This window comes from Sceloporus undulatus, chromosome 5 (genome assembly GCF_019175285.1).
Source record: "Sceloporus undulatus isolate JIND9_A2432 ecotype Alabama chromosome 5, SceUnd_v1.1, whole genome shotgun sequence".
In the NCBI taxonomy this organism is placed as follows: Eukaryota; Metazoa; Chordata; class Lepidosauria; order Squamata; family Phrynosomatidae; genus Sceloporus; species Sceloporus undulatus.
The window spans coordinates 42,581,657-42,604,343 of record NC_056526.1 but is presented as its reverse complement, the minus strand read 5'-3'; the positions used below and the strand labels follow the sequence as shown (position 1 = coordinate 42,604,343).

General features: G+C 38.1%; 2 protein-coding genes across 5 annotated transcripts in view; one reads left to right on the top strand and one right to left on the bottom strand.

Moving 5' to 3' along the window:
• The window catches only part of UHRF1BP1L (UHRF1 binding protein 1 like), a 47,092-nt gene extending 46,800 nt beyond the window's left edge, over positions 1-292 (bottom strand). Inside the window, exon 1 of one of the 4 annotated variants that reach the window (XM_042468085.1) lies at positions 56-292. In XM_042468085.1, the coding sequence (XP_042324019.1) occupies positions 56-99 (44 nt within the window). In that variant the 5' untranslated portion in view covers positions 100-292. The remainder of the gene's footprint in view (positions 1-55) is intronic. The other 3 variants (XM_042468084.1, XM_042468080.1, XM_042468081.1) reach the window with 3 other exon arrangements.
• A 622-nt stretch (positions 293-914) lies between these two features.
• Positions 915-21,521, top strand: ACTR6 (actin related protein 6). The gene is made up of 11 exons (XM_042467949.1): positions 915-980; positions 10,818-10,967; positions 11,981-12,049; positions 13,267-13,390; positions 14,496-14,631; positions 14,709-14,765; positions 16,378-16,476; positions 17,427-17,505; positions 19,089-19,260; positions 20,602-20,740; positions 21,158-21,521. The coding sequence occupies exons 1-11, from the start codon at positions 915-917 to the stop codon at positions 21,285-21,287; spliced, it is 1,221 nt and encodes a 406-aa protein (XP_042323883.1). The 3' UTR covers positions 21,288-21,521.
• Positions 21,522-22,687: the final 1,166 nt, after the last annotated feature.

Below are 22,687 nucleotides of genomic sequence, written 5' to 3'. Positions count from 1 at the left end.
CCTTCTCCCAGGAGGATCCCACAGACCCCCCACTGCCACTACCATTTGCACTGACCTGGAGAGGTGCTTCAGGATCTGCTTCTTTATGATGCCCGCCATGGCCCACCCGCCTTCCTCCCGCCTCTACCCCGCTTCAGGGAGGGCCTTGGGAGCCCGGTCCCAGAGCCATGGCCGCCCTCCTCCCTTCCAGGGCTGGATCCAGGAGCAGAAGGAAGAGCTGCCACCGCCTCCGCTCACTCCAGCCCCGACCCCGCCGCCATCTTGGCTGCAGTGGATCCCGAGGAGGAGGAGGCCGAGGAAGAACCGCCCGCCCTCAGGCCTCGCCCCGACACCCGGCCTCCATCCACACTCCACAAATAACCCGCTTTAGCATCTCTTTAACTCTTTGTCTGGCTCTTTGCTATGGAATTCTGGGAGTTGGAGTTTGTTGTGGGGCTCCGAGCGGAGCAGAGCTCCACAACAAACTCCAACTCCCAGAATTCCATAGCAAAGAGCCAGACAAAGGGTTAAAGAGATGCTAAACCGGGAATATATTGCCCATTGATTCTCTATGGGCAAGTGTTCCCCAATGATTCCCTATGGGCAAGTGTTCCCCAATGCTTCCCTATGGGCAAGTGTTCCCCAATGCTTCCCTATGGAGAAATGATCCCCAATGCTTCCCTATGGAGAAATGTTCCCCAATGCTTCCCTATGGAGAAATGTTCCCCAATGCTTCCCTATGGAGGAATGTTCCCCAATGCTTCCCTATGGGCAAGTGTTCCCCAATGATTCCCTATGGGCATATATTCCCCAATGCTTCCCTATGGGCAAGTATTCCCCAATTATTCCCTATGGGCAAGTGTTCCCCAATGCTTCCCTATGGAGAAATGTTCCCCAATGCTTCCCTATGGGCAAGTATTCCCCAATGATTCTCTATGGGCAAGTATTCCCCAATGTATTCCTATGGCTATGGGCCAGCATTTCTCAATGCATCCCTATGGGTAAGTATTCTCCAATGTTTCCCTATGGACAAGTATTCCCCAATGTTTTCCTGTTGAGCAAGTATTCCCCAATGTTTCCCTATGGCCAAATATGGTTTCCCTATGGGCAAGTACTGACGTGTTTTAGTACATCCCCTATAAGATCTCTCTACTCTGAGGCTGAGAGAGTGTGACTTGCCCAGGGTCACCCAGGGTGTTTCCATGACTGAGCCGTATTTCAAATCCTGGTCTCCCAGTGTCCTAATCCAATGCTCAAACCACTAAACCTCGCTGGCCCTCATTGTAGTGTTTATGTATATGCTGTTGCGGTTTAAAGAACTGGCAATTCCAAAACTGCTGTAAAAACCCAGGTGTGTTCTCCTTCCATAAACAGGGATTATCTCAGATTCTGGAATCTAGTGACTATCTGATCATCCTCCTGAGAATAATTTGGGAGCAAGTACCACTAAATGAATTAGAACTTTCCCCTAGATTTACAAAATCAGGATGTATGCAACTACTTTTCATCAGTAGACTATCCAAAAACCTTGGGAGAAAGTGATTTTGCATATCTGAAAATGCATTTATGGGACAGCATACAATCTAGTATAATGGCATACAGTATACACTACAGTATCTGTATTTTGTTAAGGCTTATATAGCTGCCCAACTACAATATATCCACCCTGCAATATGAGCATATTCAGTAGGATTCCTCTCTCTCACTATTTAGCCAGCAGTAGCGAGTGCGACAGCCCTTGGTCAGTTTACGGGAAGTGTTTTCCCTAAAACAGAAAGGGCACTCCCTTTTAAAATCAATTCCACTTTTAAAAGATCTCAGTTTTGAAAACAATTTGCAATGTTGTTTAGAAAACTGGTGTTTAGAGAAATATAAAGCCAAAGACCTGTTAGGACAAAAAGCCAGCTGCATAAGTCTTTGGATCCTGGCTGGTTATGTCTGTTGTTTCTTTTGCTTTTTCAAAACTGTTTATTTTTGCTTCTATGTATTCTTTTGTAAGCTGTATCAGCTCATAATACTTTGTATTTTAATAGGACATCCAAACCAGATGAAGTGGGAAATGAACTACTGATGTTTTACTGACCTTCAAGAGTTGCATAACTTTGATCCTATTTAAGAAAGGCTTAGTGATGTTGTCATTAAGATACAAACACAAGGCTATCAACAGGATTGGTTTAACCCCAGATTGCCTTGTGTTCCTGTTCCATACTTAGATTCTGGAAAGATATCTGACTCTTTCTAGAGATTGCAAAAGTAGAAGGGTCACTTTTCAACATGCTATTCTAAACTAAACAAAGTAAGATTAGTACTGTATTTCAGAGATTTACATCCAAGTTATTAAAAGTTTAGGGGAAATTAAGCTCTACTGATTTCAATAAAACCTTGTGTCACATATGAGAAATTTTGGGCTGCAGTCCTCAGCTATCTCTGGAATATCTTAATATTAGTGCTCCATTATACACTAACTGAATCCATAGGAATATTAGGCACAAAATAACACTACCTGAAGTCATATTTATGTGGGAGTTTTCTTAAAACCTTCAAATATAAACAATATTTTCTCCCTTTTAATTTGATTTAGGGAAAAGGTGAGTAAAATTATGGGAGATGTGATGGAAGCATACAAAATTATGAGTGATGGGGAAGGAGTACAGAAGAAAATCTTTCTTCCTTCTCTACAAGCTGGGTCATCCACTCAAACTGGGTAGGGGATTCAGGGCATATAAAAGGATGTACTATGTCAGACAATATATAGAATCATAGAGTTGGAAGAGACCACAAGGGCCATCCAGTCCAACCCCATTCTGCCATGCAGGAAATCTCAATCAAAGTATCCCTGACAGATGGCCATCCAGCCTCTGTTTAAAAACCCCCAGAGAAGGAGACTCCACCACTCTGAGGGGATTTGTTCCACTGTCGAACAGCCCTTACTGTCAGGAAGTTCCTCCTAATGTTCAGGTGGAATCTCTTTTTCTGTAGCTTGCATCCATTGCTCCCGGTCCTAGTCTCTGGAGCAGCAGAAAACAAGCTTGTTCCCTTCTCAATATGACATCCCTTCAAGTATTTAAACAGGGCTATCATATCACCTTTTAACCTTCTCTTCTCCAGGCTAAACATCCCCAGCTCCCTAAGTCATTCCTCATAGGGCATGGTTTCCAGACCCTTCACCATTTTAGTTGCCCTCCTTTGGACACACTCCAGTTTCTCCACATCCTTTTTAAATTGTGGTGCCCAGAACTGGGCACAATATTCCAGATGGGGCCTGACCAAGGCAGAATAAAGTGGCACTATTACTTCCCTTGATCTAGACACTATACTTTTATTGATGCAGCCTAAAATTGCATTAGTTAAGTACTGTAGTGGAATGCACTGTCACAAATTGTAGCGATGGCTGCCAATTTTAAAAACTTTAAATGGATATTAGTCCTGATGTATCTGAGGAAGTAGGCTCAAGTCTACAAAAGCTCATGCTACCAACTTTTCTCTTTCAATTAATCTCAAAGGTGCTACAAGATCCGTTTGCATCATGGAGACGAGGGCCAGAATTTTGGAATCAGGTGTGACCTCGGTATAAGGGGGCGATATTTCTTGCCAAACAAAATGTAACAGGTGGTCCCACACTTTTTGTTGTTGATGTTGTTGTTGAGGGAATACTTCTGCCGCCCTTTGCACAAGTGTGCATTTTGGGGTAATGTGTGACTCCTCTCTGTGTTTGTCCCTCCATCCTTAACCACTGACAGCTGATGCCCTGTTATTATTATTATTAACCTTTATTTATAAAACGCTGTAAATTTACACAGCGCTGTACTGGTAACCACAAATTTCCCTATTCTCATAGAAGTGCTTTTATTATACAAACAAGGACCATTTTGTTCATCTCATGGATTGATTTTGGGGTAGGTGGGTGCCCTCTCTGCACACAACCCATCACCCCTTGACTGGCAGGAATTGGTTTCCATGATCACAGGGTACTGTGGAGATAGGTGGGACATCTCCCTCGCTCAGGGTGCTTCTTTGAGAGGATCAGAATGACTTTTTCCAGCAACATGATTTATTTCACTGCTTTAAAGAGGGGATAATAAAGCAAATTGGACATGCTATTCTCTAACAAGGGGATGGGGACAAGAGAGGCAATTTTTAATACTGTAGATTAGTCTGTGTTTCCTCACTATTGAGCACATTTAGTTAGGAGACAGGGGCATATTCAGTTTCCACATTGTTCTTTCCCACATTGGTGTTCATTTTAAAGTGAATAATCACCCTTCTTTACACTCAGTCCTCTACCCTCATTGAGAAGTGTCAGTATTTTTGCAAGCTTATACACATACCCTCCCCTTACCAAATGGTCGTGTGGGAAGTTAGTAGCAATCCATCAAAGCTATGTCACTGGAAGTATATGTACGCTGGCCCTTGCTCCAAACCACACACCACGATTGCCACTAATTGTTTAGTCAGGATGTCCTGCGAATCTATGAAAAAAGCTCCTTAGAGAATTGGATCTTAAATAATTAATCAGTATCCTCTTCTTTATCAACAAATTGACTATCCAATATGAAGTCAAAGGCTTTCATGGCCAACATCCATCTTTTCTGTGGTTTTCGGGCTATGAGGACTGTGTTCTTAGAAGAGTTTATTTCTGAACATTTTTTGCCAGCAGCTGTGGCTGGCATCTTCAGAGAATCACTTCCTCTCAGCATATATTCTCCATTCATTTGTCATGTCAGATTTTCTGAAGCTGCCCGCCACAACTGCTGACAAAACTCTTCTAGAATATGGCCTCATAGCCTGAAAATCCACAAAAATATGATGCTGGGTAATCTGTCATCCCTTTCACCCAATGTCCCTTTTTACAATGATTTCATACAATGTACTTACATTTTAGTGGGTGAGGGAATTGTTTGTGTATTTATTAGCTTTGACCATGAAATCCACTGGTGTGTTGTCTGGGCAAGTCACACTACTCTCAGCTTCAGGAGAAGGCATGGAAAACCTCTGAATCAATCATGCTAGAAAACTCTTAGGGTCACCACTAACTTGGAAATTGAAGGCACTACAACAACAACATGAATTAAATAGAAAGGACTTCAAGATTGTTTAGTTCAAGTTTGTTTTAAGTATGTGAAGGTAGGTGCTATTTGGCTATAAATGTCTTATGCCCTCATGCTGGTGGAAAGAACATATTCCGCTTCCCAAATTTTGTCTCTGTCTGAGTGCATGGCTGCACCTTCAAGTCACTTGTCAGTTTATAGTGATCCCATAATTAATTTCAGTATTTTCTTAGGCAAGGAACAACTCCAGAGGTGTTTTGCCAGTTGCCTTCCTTTGATTACAGCCTACAGCACCATTGTGGCTTGCTCCAAGATCAGACAGGATCTGATGCATTAAGAGTAGCATTACCTACATACTTAGTCTTATTCAAATTCTCATTCTAATTTGGAGTGGAAGGGACAAGGCTTCCTTTCCCTGTATACATCAGCATACTCTTTGTATTAGCTACATTTGAGTATTCAGGATTACATTGAACTAAACTCTCAAGCATGAAAAGGGGTTTGTTTTGTTTCAACCCAGAACAAGAATTGCATTAGCAAGCCAGGAGCAGCCCCTGGGTTACAAACCACTATGGGTTGGAGAACCTGCATCAGCAAAAAGCTTAAGATAGTACTGTACTTGAAACAAATAAATCAAGCATAGCCAATCGCTTGTTGCAACCGAAGATGCATTAACCATTCACACCCACATGAGATACAAAAATGATATATATTTAAATGTTTTTAAAGTGAATGGAAAAAAAGCGACCGAGAACTAACAGCCAGCAGCTTTTTTAATCAGCAAAGTGTTGGGCCTTATTGTGTACTGTTCAATAGTCCTCTGCAACAAATGTTCCTCTGGGCAAAAAGGAGGAGACACACTCAAAAAAAGCCAGCCGACCAATCCTCCTGGACAATTTTAAAAATGATTTTTTTTTTCTCTCCCTTGAAGCGTAAAAGCATGCAGTTTGCTTTTCTGAATGGTCTTTGATATCTGTACCTTTGTTAGTTTAAAACAACAATTGTCCCTTCAGGAAAAGAAAAGAAAAAAAAAAAAAAAAAAGAAGAGAAAAAAAAAAAAGGAAAAAGAAGAAAAAAAAAGAAAAACCCTCGGGGAACTGAATCAAAGCAGCCACACTGCAGAAGTTTGAAACCACTTTAAACAAACAACCATGACTCAAGTGCTAAGAATTCGTGAGAGCTGTAGTTTTTGGGGGCACCAAAACTCTTAGACAGAAGAAGGTTTGAATGTTTCACAAAAACTAAGTCCCCAAAAAATTCCCGCTATCATTGAAGGCAAGGGCAGTTAAATGAGTATCAAAAAAATCGGATTTTATTTCTGCAGTGTATTTTTGGTACCTTAAGACGCAAAGGATGCTGCATGAATTGCCCTTGGATTGCCACACTTTGATTTCCCAGCTATTTTCTTGTAATTCTATATATCAGTCTGTGATCTTGCTAAGAACTCTTGGGAAGACAAGTTCCCCAAAACCAACACTGCAGTAAATAATACCAGTTTGGAGCCCCCTCTTTAATTGTCGCTGGCTGCAATGCTAGGGGAATCCTGGAGGTTTTAGTTTTTAATTGTGGCCCGCAGAGCTCTCTTTCAGAGCCCTCTCTGCGAAGGCTTCCACAAAACTACAAGATCAATCAGCATCATACATAATATTATAAAATTATATAATAATATAATATATATAGATATAATATTTATATAGATATATATATACAATATAATAATAATTTAGTAATATATATAATGATGAATTAAGATATTATAAATCATAACAATTATAAAATAATTTATTTTATAATTATTACAATTATATTTTATATGTATATATAACCTTATATTTTTACTATAATTATTTAATAATAAATTATATAATATATAAATCGAGTTATATAATTATTATATAAAAATAATTATATATATTTTAAAATACAATTATATAATATAATATAATTGGTAAAATATTATTACTATTGATAAAAAATAAGTCAAAACCATAATATCAATATAAGTAATTATAATATACGTATAATATATTATTTATTTTCTATATCGACCCGCCATTTCTCTCTCGCCAATACAGGGCTACAAGGAGGCGTTTCCGCCTAGCAACTTTAGCCAGGCAAGGTTTGTAAAAGAGGCCTCAAACTGGTTGTTTTTCTATCTGCAGCGTGTCTTTTATTTTGAACTAATAGAGTCTTATAACGAAGAAAGAGTGGAGGCTCGTCCTAAGCTTTCCTATCATTGCTCCTCGAAGCCTGTCTCCCCATTGCTGTTTGCCCTTCCCTCATCGAACTCCCCCTGGCCCTCCGCATCATGGCAAACGGGGCTGAAATAAGGGGATCCCCTCTGCCAAAATGGGGCCGGAGTCGAGGGAAGGAGAGCCAAGAATGGCGACGCCTTGGGGTGTGCTGATAACGGCGCCCTTACACACACCAAAAATCAAAATCGGCTATACGCCACGCACTCCATAAACGCACCGAGAAGGGGCGTGTCAGGTTGGGGAGGGCGACTTTCTTTTCTCGAGGACTGTGTATCTTCCACTGTAGGAATAACCCTGCTTGACCTGCGGCTTTGAAGTGCCTGGTGGCTCCATGCTTTGCATAAGTAGAATTCTGGGCCAAAGTGTTGCTCCCAAATGATGTTATTCCCTATGGAGAAATGTTTTCCCCAATGAAATTCCCTAATGAGTCAAGTGTTCCCCCCCCAATGATTCCCTAAAGGAGATCAAGTGTTCCCCAATGATTCCCCTATGGAGAAATGTTTTTCCCCAATGACCTTACCCTATGGAGACATGTTTCCCCAATGATCCCATGGGAGAAATGCTCCCCCAATTGTTCCCTATGGAAGAAATGGTCCACAATGATATCCCTAATGAGAATGTTCCACAATGAATTTCCTGTCCCTTATGGGGCAAGTGTTTTCCCCAATGAAATTCCCTATGGAGAAAGATGTGTCCCCAAAAGTGGATTCCCGATGGGCCAAAAGTTGGGTCCCCAATGATTTCCCTAAATGGAGAAATGTTTTCCCCAATGATTCCCTATGGGCAAGTGTTTTTCACCCAAGGAATTCCCTATGGAGAAATGTTTCCCAATGATTCCTATGGAAGAAATGTTTCCCCAAATGAATTTCCCTATGGGCAAGTGTTCCCCCAATGGATTCCTATGGAGAAATGTTCCCCAATGATTCCCCTAGTGGGCAAGTGTTCCCAATGATTCCTATGGAGAAATGTTTCCCACAAATGAATTCCCCTATGGCAAGTGTTCCCAATGATTTCCTACTGGAGAAAATGTTCCAAAAAGGATTTCCCTAAATGGAGAAATGTTCCCATAGGTGATTCACCCCTATGAGAGCCAAGTGTTCCCCAATGATTCCTAATGGAAGAAAATGGTTTTTTTCCCCCCAATGATCCCTATGAAAGAACATGTTTCCCCAATGCTATCCCTATGAAGGCCAAAAATAATAGAAAGCAACCCAAAAAAATAAATATTTCCTCAAATAATGACAAAAAGTAATTCCCAGGTTTTGCCAATTGTGCAAAGTAATGAATAATAAAAATGTAATTTTTTCTATTCCTATTTCCCGCCGCTTGGCCTGCGGAATCACGAGGTTGGGATTAACTGCCCCAATAATTCTCCTAATGAGCACAAGTAGTCCCCAAATGATCCCTATGGGCCGCAAGTTGTATGTGTTTCCAACAAACTCCAATCCCAGAATGTTCCCTAGCAATGGGAAAAGAATACTTCAAACAGGGTTTATTTCTACAAGTGGTGCATGAATCCCGGTTTCGTTCACCTTTGAGGAAACACTTGAAGGCCTGGGTTGAAGCCTAAGCAGGCTTGGAATAGGTTTTTGTGTGAATTAGTACTGCACGAATGAGCTAGATGGACATAAAAACGAGCAGCCAGTCGTCCAGTATGAAAGCGGTTTTTTTATTAGAGGAAGCATAACCTGTGTCCTACTGAAAAACCAAGGCCCAGTCAAAGAAACAGATGTACAAAAGTGGAGGCTGGCGCTCATCAGAAGAATATGCCAGTCTTTGAGAAATTCTGACTTAGCCTAGTCTTGCCCTCAAGCAAGAAAAGGTGTTTTTTGACTTCCATGGATGAAAGCTAAACCACAGAAGGACCAGAGAGTATTTGCAGGTGGCAGTGTCTAAATAATTCCTATTTCAGATTGGTTCATCTCCCAGATCATATGAACAGCATCATTCAGCACCTTACAGGGTTTTCTAGTTATTATCCCTGTGTATGATTTAGATGCCAGCTCAATAAGTCTTTCTGTAATAATAGTTAATGTTTGGATCACTTGGCTATACTTGTTGTAGTGTGCCCTTCAAGTCATTTCCAACTTACAGACACCTTGTTGTGGGGTATTTGTTTAGAGGAGGCTTGCCATTGCCTCTCCCTGAGGCTGAGAGAGTGTGACTTGGCCAAGGTCACCCAGTAGGTTGCATGGCCAAGCTAGGATTCGAACCCTGATCTCCAGAATCATAGTCCAACACTTAAACCACAACGCTACACTAGTTCTCACTACATTATATACATTGTTTAAAATCCAGGTCTGCATTTAAGCTTCCTGTGTATTTTTTGGCTGTTATCCTCTTCATGGCTGCTTGGAAATAAACCCTTAATTGAATTTGCTGTGACATCCATTTATTAAAAAAAATGTGATTGATTGATCTGAAATTCAGAGTGGGAACTGGACATAGTAAACTAGGAATCAGCTTCAGCCTTATGGGATCCACTGAGCATTTCAGATTGTTGTTATACCTGGAGCTATTATTCAGCTGAGTCTTGGTTGTCTTCAGCAAAAGTGTTAGATTTAAGTCTTTGGCAGGGATATGAAAAGCTTGGTGTGTTTCCTTTTTCCTAGCATGGATTCTGATGATGTTTCTGATTGAAGGGCTGCAGAGAAAACCAGTCTTGTTGGTATGGGAGATTTTTCTTAGAATAACAGCCAAAGAAGAAAATGTTAGCGTGAGCAATAAAGATCACTGTTTGGATTCCACTTGCGGCAGTAAAACATGCCAATGAGTTGAAACTGAGGAAAGCAGACATACAGTGTACAACCTGTAGCTTTCATCCCTTTTGTAGTGCTCTTGAAGTACTGTACAATTCCTTCAAACTCATTTGTATTGTCAGAGCATACTTTTTTTTCTTTCTGTAGTACAAACCTTAGAGGCTTAATGCAATTTATTTTTCTACTTATTTGCATATCTTTAGAAAGGTGACTTGAATACCACAATCTGCCCTAATTTAATTTGATTTTTACGTTGTATATAATGTTTTGTAAGTGGTTTGTTTTCACTACTATGCATTCTACAAGTGAATGGCAGACTCCTATGAGATATTTTGTCACATAAGTCTTGTCCATAGTACTAAACACAGTACAAGGGTCAAGCGAGTTGGTATTTCCTTTGACAAGGCATAAATAGTACTTTGATTTTATGGCAGTGTTATTGCTGAGCTTTGAAATACCAAGCAAGTGTATTGCTGACCAGTTCCAGTCCACTTCCCAACTACAGGATTTCACTATGATGTTGTATTGCTACAGCTAAAAGCTTTTTTAAAACACATTTTATTACAAGGGTGGGATAGGTGTGGTCTTCCAGATCTTGTACTAGAGCTCTTATCATCCATGACAATTGGCTGTGGCAGATGTGGCTGATTGGAGGCTAAGTCCAATAACATATTTAGGATCACATGTACTCCACCCTTTCTATATATGAACATGAGCTTCTAAAAATGTTTTCCATCCTGATCTGTAATTAACAACTTGCTAAAATCTATATTTAGGAAGCTAATGGTTTGTTTTCCCCATCCTACAGTGTTATTCCCAACTGTCAGTTTAGATCAAAGACAGCTCGTTTGAAAACATTCACAGCTAACCAACTGGATGAAATTAAAGATCCATCTGGACTTTTTTATATTCTTCCTTTCCAAAAGGTAATTTCGATTGTGGGAAATCTTTTAACACAGACATTTTAGATTCAGTTTCAGTAAAACTTAATTTTAAATATTTGTGTTTATGTTTTTAAAATGCTAGCGGTGAAGAATATAATTTATATAATAATATTAAAGAAATTGAATTAGCAAGGTGGAGGGAGAGGTTTGTTTCTTTAAAATAAAGCCTGCTACAACTGTTTGAGTTACACATTTCAGTAGTCATAAATTACACCTGCAATCCTGTGTACCTGAGAATCACTGAAACTGTGGAGCTAACATGATAGGACTCTACTGTAAATAATTGTTTAAAAAACTTGAGAGAATTTTACTCTGGAATTTTTATTTTCCAATAGCAAAAGTTTATTTTAAAGTAAATAGCAATCACAGTATTTAAAAATATTGAAATGTGTTCTCTAAGGAACTGAATCTTGTACACTCAATTAAAAAAGGTATTTATAGGAACTGAGAGGTTTCTATAATGTAGTCTAGCATTCCGACTGCATGTTTTTATTTGTTTTATAACAACAATGCAAAACAAACAATATATAAATAACACAGCCTTGGAGGACTGTATGTAAACTTGCATAATAACTATCTTTCAGTTCCTATAAATACCTTTAAATACCATGATTACTGATAGAAAATAGTTAAGGAACTGGTATGGCTTGGCCCCTACTTTGTCTGAATATAACATTTTGTATAATAAATCTTACTAATTAATCTTACTAAAATTGAAGGGATGAAAATGCTATTATAATATATGGGAGCAGTGTTCCAGTTCATTTCTCTAACGTATGCATGAGACTATTCTTACAATTTCATTTGAAATTGTGAAGCATCACAGTCTGTGATTTGAACATTGGGTCTTTTGAGTATAGCCTGACCAATTTACTTGAAAGCAGAAAACATTTTGAAAAGACTTTCCAGTTACTAATGTCTTGGAGAGATTGAAGAATTTGTAATTATAAAAATATCAAATGTGTTTGATTTATGTTGTCCTCTTTAAATAACAGGGCTATTTGGTAAACTGGGATGTTCAGAGACAAGTCTGGGACTATCTATTTGGAAAAGAAATGTATCAGGTAATAAAAACATTTTATATCGTGAGAGAAGAGCAAGATGAATTGCAAAACATCCTACTTGAACCATAGTACTCGTTTGAATTCAGTTTAACATCTGAAGTACTGGCCGCATACAGACAGGCCAAAATAAAGCTGCTTTGGGTCACTTTGGAAGTATGCTGTTTAAATGATGCATGCATCCTAAGACTCTGGAAGCTGCGCCAAAGCTGCACTCCAGTCCTTAGGATTGGATCGTGGCTTTGGTGCGGCTTCCAGACTCTTAGGACCCATGCATCATTTAAACAGCATACTTCCAAAGTGACCCAAAGCAGCTTTATTTTGGCCTGTCTGTATGAGGCCACTGTTTTTCAAAAAGCTTGTAAATCTGCATTATTTTAAACTGAATGTATTGGTTTGAAGAAATCACTGAACAAAAGCCATTTCTTTTCAATTTCTTCAAATGTGTGCTTGTTGGGTGTGTTTTAAATATTCACAATGAAGTATTGCCAGATAAAGTTGTGCATATCCGTTTGTGGAATATGTAGATTAGGATTAAAGTCTTTTTCCTCCTTCTCCATGATAGGTATTTCTCTATAGAATTTAAATTCGTTGTTTCCCATTCATCAGCAGAATTTGAATCCCAACATTCATCATGATGTTAACACTTCTCAATCATTTTTTCCCTTTTTCATGGCTTTTCTGAGTCCTTGTTTCATACAGTATGATCCACATCAGAAAGTTCATATTAACTAGCTTATGTTATTTTAAAACTTTTGTTGTAAGCCACCCCAATTAAAAAGGGAATATCCTAAATAATATATCTAAACTGGTGTGCTTGTTCAGGCATGTTTAGTCCATGGGCTATTATGAGAGTAATGACAGACTGCAGTAAGAGACTGTATTGGCCTCATGTGCATAATGTTGCAGGGTAGACTTGGAGTGAAGACTATACAAGGAGTATATCTCCTCTCTTCAGAAGGTAGGATGAAAAGGAAATAGTGATCCATATCCCACCCAGTAAGAGGAGAACCCAAGTATCTTGGCTAGGTCTTCTGAGAATAGGAGGGTCTTCTTGTTTGCTCCTCAACAAATAGGTGACAAAGGGTGAATTATTTTGGTTACCTGCTTGGTGCATCCTAGGCCAATTCATTTCACTGTCTTCCCTCCTCCTTACCTTTACCAAGATATAAGAAGAGTAGGACCATTTATACCAAGTGTTAAAATCTTTTTTTGCACAGGTGGACTTCGTAGATACCAACATCATAATCACAGAACCTTATTTCAACTTCAGTTCAATACAAGAGTCCATGAATGAAATATTGTTTGAGGAATACCAATTTCAAGCAGTTCTCAGAGTAAATGGTGAGTGTTAAGTCTACTTGTTGCTGCTTCTTCATCATTATTGGTAGGACATTTGTTAAGTATAGAAGTGTTAACATATTGCGCTGTTTATGTACACAGTTTATGTACACATGTTTGGAAGTTTTTGAGAATGGTTATACCTGTATTCATTCGTAATTTGTACCAAGGAACAAGAATCTGCTTAAATCCAGAGAACAGATCTTGTGTACTGTATCCAAATAGAATGAATGCATGCATATTTGCATAAATTGGTGAACATATGCTCACTTTCTAGTAAGCTGTAAGTGTAGCTCTTTATAGCCTGCTTAAAAAGGTGCATCTCAGGAGGATATATTGTGTGTGAGAGGCAGTTCTCAGATAGTGGAAGATCTGGAAAAGGACTGAGGAGAGCAGAGGGAGAGTATGCGGACCATTCTGTGAAGGACAGAATTATAGCTAATGCTCGCAACGCAAATTTCAGCCAACAGTAGCTTTTAGCTAGAGTGGCAGTCTGCTGCTGTATTCCACCAAGAGCTCTGTAGCAGTGGACAGGCCAATACCTGTCAATATATAAATTTATTGGACTTTTTTCTGTGCTATTTTTTTCTTGTTTTGAGACTGAAATTATGTAGCTTTCTGTGTTGTTCCTAATGCTTTCTTCCCTTCTTCCCTCCTCCTTATTAAATTGTTGTCTGCAAGTGTTTTGAGTCTCCTTAGATTTCTAATTTCATTTCCAAAACCTTAAAGTCTGTTGTTGAACACATATAAGTTCCATTTCATGTGAATAATTGCACTTGTGTGCAAGGCAGCAATCTGTATACACAAGTTGATGAGTAAAAGAATCTGCCTGTGTGCAGACCAAAACTCTTTGTACACATGTGCACAGACTGTACCTTTGTTGAATGTTATGTGTAAATGCCCCTTATCACCTCTTAATAAACTCAACAGCGATTACACTGTTACTTTGTAGCAATAAAAGAATTTTTCTACTTGTGAGCTGTATTTTATCTTAGTTTTTTTCTGTGTTTGTTTTGACTTGTTTTTATGACTTATTGTGATCATAATAAAAAAGTTGGCAAGCTGAATCAAAACTTAACTCACACTATGCCATGATACTGTTTTTCAGCTGGGGCTCTTAGTGCCCATAGATACTTCCGAGATAATCCATCAGAACTGTGTTGCATTATTGTGGACAGTGGCTATTCTTTTACTCACATTGTACCTTACTGCAGAAGTAAAAAGAAGAAAGAGGCAATCATAAGGTAATTTATCTCTTAACAAAATATGTGGTCATTTTTTAAAATACATGAAAATTTAGAAAGATTTCTCTTATCCCTAGGATCAATGTTGGAGGAAAACTATTGACCAATCATCTGAAGGAGATAATTTCATACAGGTAAAGCAGTAATTAGAAATTTCTACAGTCCTACTTTAAGATTATTGTGACAAAGATGAATATATATGACAAAAGGCAGATTGTGGCACATACATCCGCCTGGCAAGTGCAACTAATAGCCATTTTTCTCCCTCTGTGAGTCTTCATATGCAGGTTGGGATTTTCAACCCCCCCAACTCCCAAAATTGTGGTAGGAAAACAGGATTGCATGGCACCTGTGTGAACAAAGAGGGCCAAATTGGTATACATGTTTCTTAACCTTTATGCTCTAGAACAAGAAAGACTTGAGGGGAAACCCACTGGATGACATTGGGCAACTCACAGTCTCTCAGCCTAAGAAGATGGCAGTGGCAACACCCCTCTGAAGAAACTTGCCAAGAAAACCCCATGATAGTGTTCCCATAAGTCAAAAGCATCTTGAAGGCATATAACAAATGGTTGAATAGTGTCTGAAAGTTTTGGCACATGTAGAGTATGTAAAAATACTTACTGTAAAAGAAGGTTTGTGCTGAAGCAGTGAAACTGTAGTCATAGTTGAAAGCCCCAACGTTCTTTTCAGATGTCACTTGTTCTAAAGGAACCTGGGTGTGTATGCTAAGTCATACTGATATATGATAATGAGATGACAGTCCATGAACTTAAAAAACACATTTTATTGTGATACTGTAAATTTGGACAAAATCTTGCTAAGATTCATGGATTAGATTAGTGCCCACCCTCTAGATGTAGGGACCAAATTTCTTTCTGTTCCACATGATGGTCAGGTGTTCTCATTTTTAGGGCATTGAAAAATTATCCAGAAGTTTTCCTGTTCAATTGTTTCTGGAAAACTAACATCATGGATAATAGAAAATGCAAAAATTATGAGCTGTGATATTTCTTTAAGCTTATTCTTCACAATCCATACTTGCTTATTATCTTCACATGGAGTCCTTTACAAGTGTATCGTGTAGATAGAAAACCACAGCCCAAGAGAAATGTCTTGCATATAGGGAAAGGCTCCTATAACATGCAAGTTAACACTGTAGTGCTCTCTTGCTTTTAACAAATGTTGGCAGCAACAAGCACTGTGGAGACATACACAGGAGAGACTGGTCAGTGGTCTAAAAGGAAATAAACAGACTAACACTTGCTTTGGAAGTATTCCCTCTGTCCCCTGATGATTCTAGAAATTGCCATACTTGATAACTGCTCTCAAAATCCATTCATATTCAATTAAGTACATTATGGGTATTACTAAAAAAGACTCTGTACTTTAGCTCTGTCATCATAAAAACAAACATCATGCCAGAAGCAAAACTCCAAAACCTTTTCTTTCTGCTGGTAAAGAACCTTGTTCTATCAAAAGGTGTGAACTTTGGTTGGATTCCCAAACGTTCCCCTAACCAGAACATACTGAAGATGGTTATATTAGAAACATCATTTTTTCTTCTGCTGTTTTTTTTTTTTAACATACCTAACTGCTGAGGATTAAAGGCTTAAATGGGTTTTCCATAATTTAGCAGTGAACTGTACCATGTAAGCTTAAATGAATTTAATAGTCATAATAGACTGGTAATAAGATAAAATAAAACATAACTAATAAGATTTTCTAAAATTATTTTCTGTGTAGGCAACTCCATGTTATGGATGAGACACATGTGATTAATCAAGTGAAAGAAGATGTATGCTATGTTTCACAAGACTTTTTCAAGGATATGGAGATTGCCAAGTACGTTATTGCTGTTTCTTTAAACCACTAAGTACAATCCATGGTTAATTTATCTCGATGAAGAATATTATATGGAACAGTGCTTCCTGGCTATCTGATGTGGTGGTCCAGCAGAGTTTCCCCAAGTGTGCCAGGGAGCAGCACCATACTTGAATCTATTGATCCAAAGAGTCGCTTTCATTCTTGGAAACTCCAGTGACTGGTAGCCAATGGCTTGGGAACCAGCACTAGTCCAGGGATCACCACTTTGATTAGCTCTGATAAAGGCTGGCTGTGAAGGGGTGGGGGAATGAAAATACAGTTAGGCTATGGGTTTATAATAGCACTAAATGTCTTTGCCTGAAGAAATACCTTTTTTGGTCCAAGGCTTGGTTCATCAAAGAGTAGCTCTGAAATATGTTTAGTAACAAAGAAACACTATCTTTTAGCATATTTGTAGTGTTCCTCCCATACAAAATTATCATTCATATATTTGTATATCATATTTTTATATATGAGAATAAGAATTATATATGAGAATAAGCATTTCTAAGAATAACCTTAGAAATGCCTGACTCTGTAATCTCTCCCATTGAGTGAACCAGTCACTTAACTAAAACATCTGTAATGGTTCTGTGCTTTTTAAACATGTTTGTGCCAAATACTCTATATTACTGTATGAACTGTAAATGGTAGTGATGCCGAAAACCAGCTCTCTCATTAACCAGAAGTTAATATATATCCTCTGCAACTTTTTTGTCCTTCCAGTAATTATCTGAGCCTCATCTTGGACTTCTGTGTGGTGATAAGTTATATTGTGATTTGTGTGCACACCAGATTCTAAGAAGGTGGCACTTGGAATCATTTTACAGCATAAATAAATACGTTGCACTGGACTACACTATTTGGAGATGGACTTTGAAGAATTATTAATTTTATGATATAGTTTGAACTCCAACAATCTTTTCCAGATTGAAAGGGGAAGAAAATACTGTAATGCTGGACTATGTTTTACCAGACTTCAGCACAATCAAAAAAGGCTTTTGTAAGGTAATTGTGTAAAAACATCTGATTTTCCTTAATGTGATTAAAAAATGTGAATCCTTAAAATATTGACCTTTGCATTCCTCAGATGCAAACAGCAAACGTGATTGTGTATAATATTACATTTATACACAAGTTGAGGTACATAAAATTGCCAGTTTGCACGGCGGCCATCAATACCTCCAAGTTCAAGAGGAATTTTAGAAGTTCCTGTGCTACTTCTAATTTTAAAAATAAAATGTGACTTGAGAGACAAAGGGCTAATCTGTACGGCTCAATGCTATAGAATTCTGGGATTTGTAGTTTGTTGTGGCCCCAGGGCTCTCTGACAGCAAAGGCTAAGTATATCACAAAACTACAAATCCCAGAATTTATAGCATTGAGCTATGGCAGTTACAGTGATGTCATACTGCATTATTTCTGTGGTGCAGATTAGACCAAAGATATGAATTGCCACTCTAAATTGATTAGATCATTTGTCCTGTTGAGTTAAGTCAGACATTTCTTGGTAAGTATGTGCAGATCCCAAGAGGTGCAGTGGTTAAATGCCTGTACTGCAGCCACTCACTCACAAACCACAAAATTGTGAGTTCAGTACCAGGCAGGGGCTCAGGGTCGATTCAGTCTGGCATCCTTCTGAGGTCGCTAAAATGAGTACCCAACTTCTTTGGGGACAATTGGCACTTGGCTTACATATTGTAAACTGCTTAGGGAGTGCTTAAATGCACTGATAAGCAGTATAGAAATGTACTGGCTATTGCTATAGAATTGTAACCTGAGCTTTCAGTTCTAATGTTGGTTACAAATTAGTAATTCTATACATGCTGTTCCAAGATAGCCCAGTGAAACATAGCTTTCAGGGTCACTTGAAGTTTTTCATTTCCTTGGAATATTGTCTTGTTTGCACATGCTAGATCTTGAGCAAAATTCTAGATAGCATGAAGCATTTGTTTCAATACTGCTGACTTACATTTTGGCTAATACGTTTGTGTCAGTAGAATGGAGAAATACTTTTGAAATAGTGTGTTTGAGTAGAAAAATATAACATTTTCTGTTGTCTATATCTAGAAAGTGTTTAATTTTTAATATTTGTTTTGGTACTTCACTCAGACCTAGATTTAAAGAGCTGTTTTCAACATGTCAACCAGCTTGATGCTCAGTGGGATTTGAACCCCTCCTTAAGTAGGTGATTCTCTCCCCCAGTGCATTCCAGTTTAAAAAGTGCTGCTGCTAGACCTCCATTGAAACAACTCCTTTATATTGTGGCTTGGTGGCTACTCAAGAAACTGTCCAAAGTCCCCATAGGTATGCAAAACTAGTTGTGCAGTTCTTTGGACTCCAGATACTTTATGACAGGAGTGGGAACTCTGCAGCTCTGTAGATTTTGTTGGACTGTAATTCAGCAGCTTCTCCTCATATACATTGGTAAGGAATTCTGGGAGCTGCAGTTCAACATTGTCTGGAGGGCTGCATGATTGCTACTCCTGCTCTATGGGAAGACAAATGAGCAACAGAATTATACAAAAATAATGAAAAAATAAGTTGTCACTGTGTTTCATAACTCACAACTTATAACTTTCCTTTTATAGCCAAGGGAAGAAATGGTGTTAAGTGGAAAATACAAATCTGGTGAACAAATACTTCGTCTTACAAATGAGCGATTTGCAGTTCCAGAAATACTGTTCCACCCTTCAGATATTGGCATTCAAGAAATGGGAATACCTGAAGCCATTGTTTATTCAATCCAGAACTTGCCAGAAGGTAGTTTTATTAAACGTGATATTATCAAATGTCTACAATAGAATATGTTGCATAGTGAAAACTTCTAATTTACTTCAAAGCTTCCTTATTAAGGATAAAAGCTTTGTTGTCTGTAACTACTTTTATTATGCAGTGATAAGTGGACTGTCTTCAATTACAGCTTCACAGATGTAAAATTCATATTGGATCAAAAACTCAACCCAACTCAACATATTTACTCTGAAATGAACTGCTCTTAGTATTCCAAAATTTCAGTTCTGACTCATCAATATGTTATGATTAAATTTGATTTAAAAACAGATAATTATTTGCTTAAAATGTTATGATGCATACATTACACTGAAAAACACCATCTTTCATTTCTGATTGTAAAATTGCCATAGCTGCCTGTGTAGTACCCAGATTGCTGAATTAAAACATTTTAAATCTCAGAAACTCTGTGGGAATTGCAATTTTATATTAGCACTCTGCTCTTAATTGCTGAAGAAATTATTTATTTCAGTTAAATATTTAGCTTTGTATCTCAGTCATGCTTTTCCAGGCTAAAAGTGAACTACAGGTTGAGTATCCCTTATCCAAAATGCTTGGGACCAGAAATGTTTTGGAGCTGGGAATATTTGCATAGACATAATGAGATATCTTGGACAAGGGACCCAAGTCTAAGCACAAAATTCATTTATATTTCATATACACCTTATACACATAGCCTCAAGGTAATTTTATTTACAATATGTTTAATAGTATTGTGCATGGAACAAAGTTTGTGTACATTGCACCATCAGAAAACAAAAGTGTCACTGTCTCAGTCACATATATGGACAATTGTGGATTTTAGAGGATTTCGGATTTCCAGAAGAGATGCTCAACCTGTAGTATTTCCCTCCTTAGATGATTATCTCAAGTAGATTAGGCTAGAAATGACCCTTTGCTAACTTCAGACACATTACCATAGATATCTGTGCTGCTTTTCACAGAAAGCTATAGCACAGACAGTTTCAGTTTTTCGGCCCTCCAAATGTTTTGGATTCATACTCGCAAAATTTGTATGTTATCTGAATCTTCCGGAAACTGCAGACCAAAACTTGTGAAGGATCAGAGATTGAGAACTATGGCTCTAGGACATGTTAGAGCCAATCTCAGATTGTTTGTATACCTTGTCACTTCATTTTCCATCAGACCCCATGATCAAGTTCTTTGAGCTGGCCCTCATCTGTTCTAGTTGTCACAGACTGACAGCAGTTTGGAAGTGAGAAATCATCCAGTACTTCAGTATTCTCCCTTAGGATTGTTTGGCTGCTTGATCTAAATGTCAAGTAAGTTGACATATAGTCTTTCTCACAGAAATGCAACCTCATTTCTTCAAGAATATTGTTCTGACTGGAGGAAACACACACTTTCCTGGCTTCAGGGACCGTGTTTACTCTGAAGTTCGGTGCCTTACTCCAACAGACTATGATGTTTCTGTTGTTCTGCCAGAGAAGTAAGTATGCCTTCACTTACAAAGGCTTCTCAGTTGTCAAATACTATTACTTATATGTCATTATTTCTGATATCGCAAGTGGCATTTACTCTGGTTGTATTGCATGTTTTTAGCACCAAAAGGGTATATACCTTGTATTTGCAGGGTGCAGCATGTCTTCAAAATATAAGCCCCTCAATTTTTAAGGTCAAAAAACAGCATTTTGAGAGACAGGAAGTTTTTAAAAACTATCCTTTTTGCTTAAAGCATTCCCAGGACACATCATTTCTGCTAAGGCTTTTGTAGACGCAGTTTGCCTATCGGGACTATTTTTTTTCCAAGTTCAGTGGGGTTTGGATAGTGCTCAAGGGAAGGAGGGGTACATTTTGACCATCTCTTTGTTTACATAGTTAAAAGTTCTGTTTTATTTATTTTCAGCCCTATTACCTATTCCTGGGAAGGTGGAAAGTTGATTTCTGAAAATGATGACTTTGAAGATATGGTTGTAACAAGAGAAGACTATGAAGAAAATGGACATAGTATATGTGAAGAGAAATTTGATATTTAAATGGATCAGCTGTATATTGATACTATATTATGTATGTTCATTGGTGAACTAGCAAGTTTTCTTAAGCTAGTGATTATAGAATTCATAGACCTGAAATCATTTTATGAACATAGTAGTTGTGTAATATACTTATTTTTTTTTATATCTGTGCAGTTTATTGGTTTCATTTTTCATAGGACTGTTTACTACAGTCTGGGTGAAAGATATATAATTAAAGATACTGTATATAATGAACAGGATCCTTGAAGTGCATTATACATTCCCCCAATTGAAATAATGCATAGACGTTTTCAACCTTGTAGGAATCCACTGCTGCTTCCTTCCCACATGTGACAGGTAGCTTGAATGTGCTTGTTGTCTTTCTTAGGGTTTGCTCAGCACCCCTTCTTTTTCAGATCTATCATTGGTGCTACAGTGGCTCATGAAGATTGTCAGGTAGCTGCTGCTACAAAAATGACATGGAAAGGCGAACACATACTTCAGCCTGGCCCACTGTTACAGAAGCTACTACTACCTCATCTAGGAGTTGTCTTCTTATTTTTTCTACTTGCTAGTTGGGCACAGATACCTGAATCCAACCTAAGTATGCAGGCGGGACTCTGTGCTCCTCCAACTTTATATAAAAAAAATAAATAACATTTCAGACAAAGTGAATGAAATACATCTGTAAAATGTCTTGCTTGATTTAATCTGTTAGAATATTTTTTTTACAATTCTGAATCTAACATTTGGGCTTCTTTCTAAATCCAAGATGGGATTGTATGCCCCTCAAAATCTACATGATCACTAAAAATACTAGATACACGTTTCTTCAAGGCTTTTGCTTAATTTTACCCAATTATTATATTAAAGGAGGATTTAAGGAGGATCACTTTTTGGTAGATCTCACAGATATAGAGGAAGTTTCAGATACAGAAGTGTAACAAAAATAATAGTCAAATAGTGTTATAATGTTTTTTGTTTGAGAAACATTCTCAAATCTGCTATGCCTGATTTGAGTGAAGCTGTCTACTGGGTATCTGTCTTTTGTTACAACCTTTTCACTTGTCTAACAACAACAACAACAACATTTCTTATCCACCTCTCCCCATGGATTGACACGGGAGACAACAACAATTAACAGTCAAACAACACCAGTTAAAACACACCAATTCAAAAGGAGATGTACACACATCAAAACAATCCACATTTAAAATTCACAATTTATAAATCATCTGGGTAAACCTGCCAGAAGAGACTGGTCTTTAATACTCTTTTAAATTCCCAACTCTTCTAGAACATGGCCACAGAGCCCAAAACCCCCACAAAAAAGCTATGGATTTGTGTTTGCTTAATTAGTGGTCCATTGTCTGCTGGGAGAAACCCTAATCCTGGGTGAATTTCATTTGCATTTTGCTGGG